Below are 781 nucleotides of genomic sequence, written 5' to 3'. Positions count from 1 at the left end.
CCTACAGTTTCCAAATACAAACAATGCTAGGCACCTACCTAGTAGTGAAAAACGTACATACCTACAGTTACCGAACCCGTACGACGCCAGGTAACTGTGAAACGATAAACAGGTATCCGTGGGTACCTGCCTAGCAGCATAAAAAACATACATACCTACAGTTACCAAAGCCGTACGACGCCAGGTAGGTGTGGAACAGGAAACAGGTATCCGTGGGTACCTGTCTAGCAGCGTAAAACGTACATACCTACAGTTTCCAAAGCCGTACGACGCCAGGTAGGTGTGGAACAGGAAGCGGGTGTTCGTGGGCACCTGCTAAGCAGCATAGGGTATACATACCTACAGTTTCCAAACCCAAATGATGCCAGGTATCTGCCTAGTAGCGTAGAATGTACATGCCTACAGTTTTCAAAGCCATACGACGCCAGGTAGGTGTGGAATGGGAAGCAGGTGCGGGTCGACTCGCACCACGCGCACTCGTTGCGCAGCGACGTGCACGCCGCGCAGCTGTCGTAGTGCGAGCACGGCAGCGAGCAGCGTGCGGCGTCGCGCGTCGCCACGTCGAAGCGGCCGCGACGCACGCAGCTCACGTTCGTCACGTTCGTCTTCAGCAGCCACTCGCACTCGCCGTTCTACGTCCGTGCGAAAAACGACAAAAATTAACATCGTGAAAAGCTCGTTAACATGCGCAGGGAGAGAAAGAGAGAGAGAGAGAGAGAGAGAGAGGGAGAGGGAGAGGGAGAGGGAGAGGGAGAGAGAGAAAGAGAGCGATAGAGAGAGC

At 53.9% G+C, this 781-nt stretch overlaps 1 protein-coding gene across 1 annotated transcript in view; it reads right to left on the bottom strand.

Annotated features, from left to right (window-relative positions):
- The window catches only part of LOC106805407 (multiple epidermal growth factor-like domains protein 8), a 37,152-nt gene that overhangs the window by 10,244 nt on the left and 26,127 nt on the right, over positions 1 to 781 (bottom strand). The window contains exon 15 of the mRNA XM_014806980.1: positions 396 to 632. Coding sequence (XP_014662466.1) covers positions 396 to 632 — 237 coding nt within the window. The remainder of the gene's footprint in view (positions 1 to 395; positions 633 to 781) is intronic.

The sequence above is a fragment of the Priapulus caudatus genome, unplaced genomic scaffold (genome assembly GCF_000485595.1).
Source record: "Priapulus caudatus unplaced genomic scaffold, Priapulus_caudatus-5.0.1 Scaffold113, whole genome shotgun sequence".
In the NCBI taxonomy this organism is placed as follows: Eukaryota; Metazoa; Priapulida; class Priapulimorpha; order Priapulimorphida; family Priapulidae; genus Priapulus; species Priapulus caudatus.
Note: the sequence above shows the minus strand (reverse complement) of the source record. Positions and strands in the feature narration are given on the sequence as shown.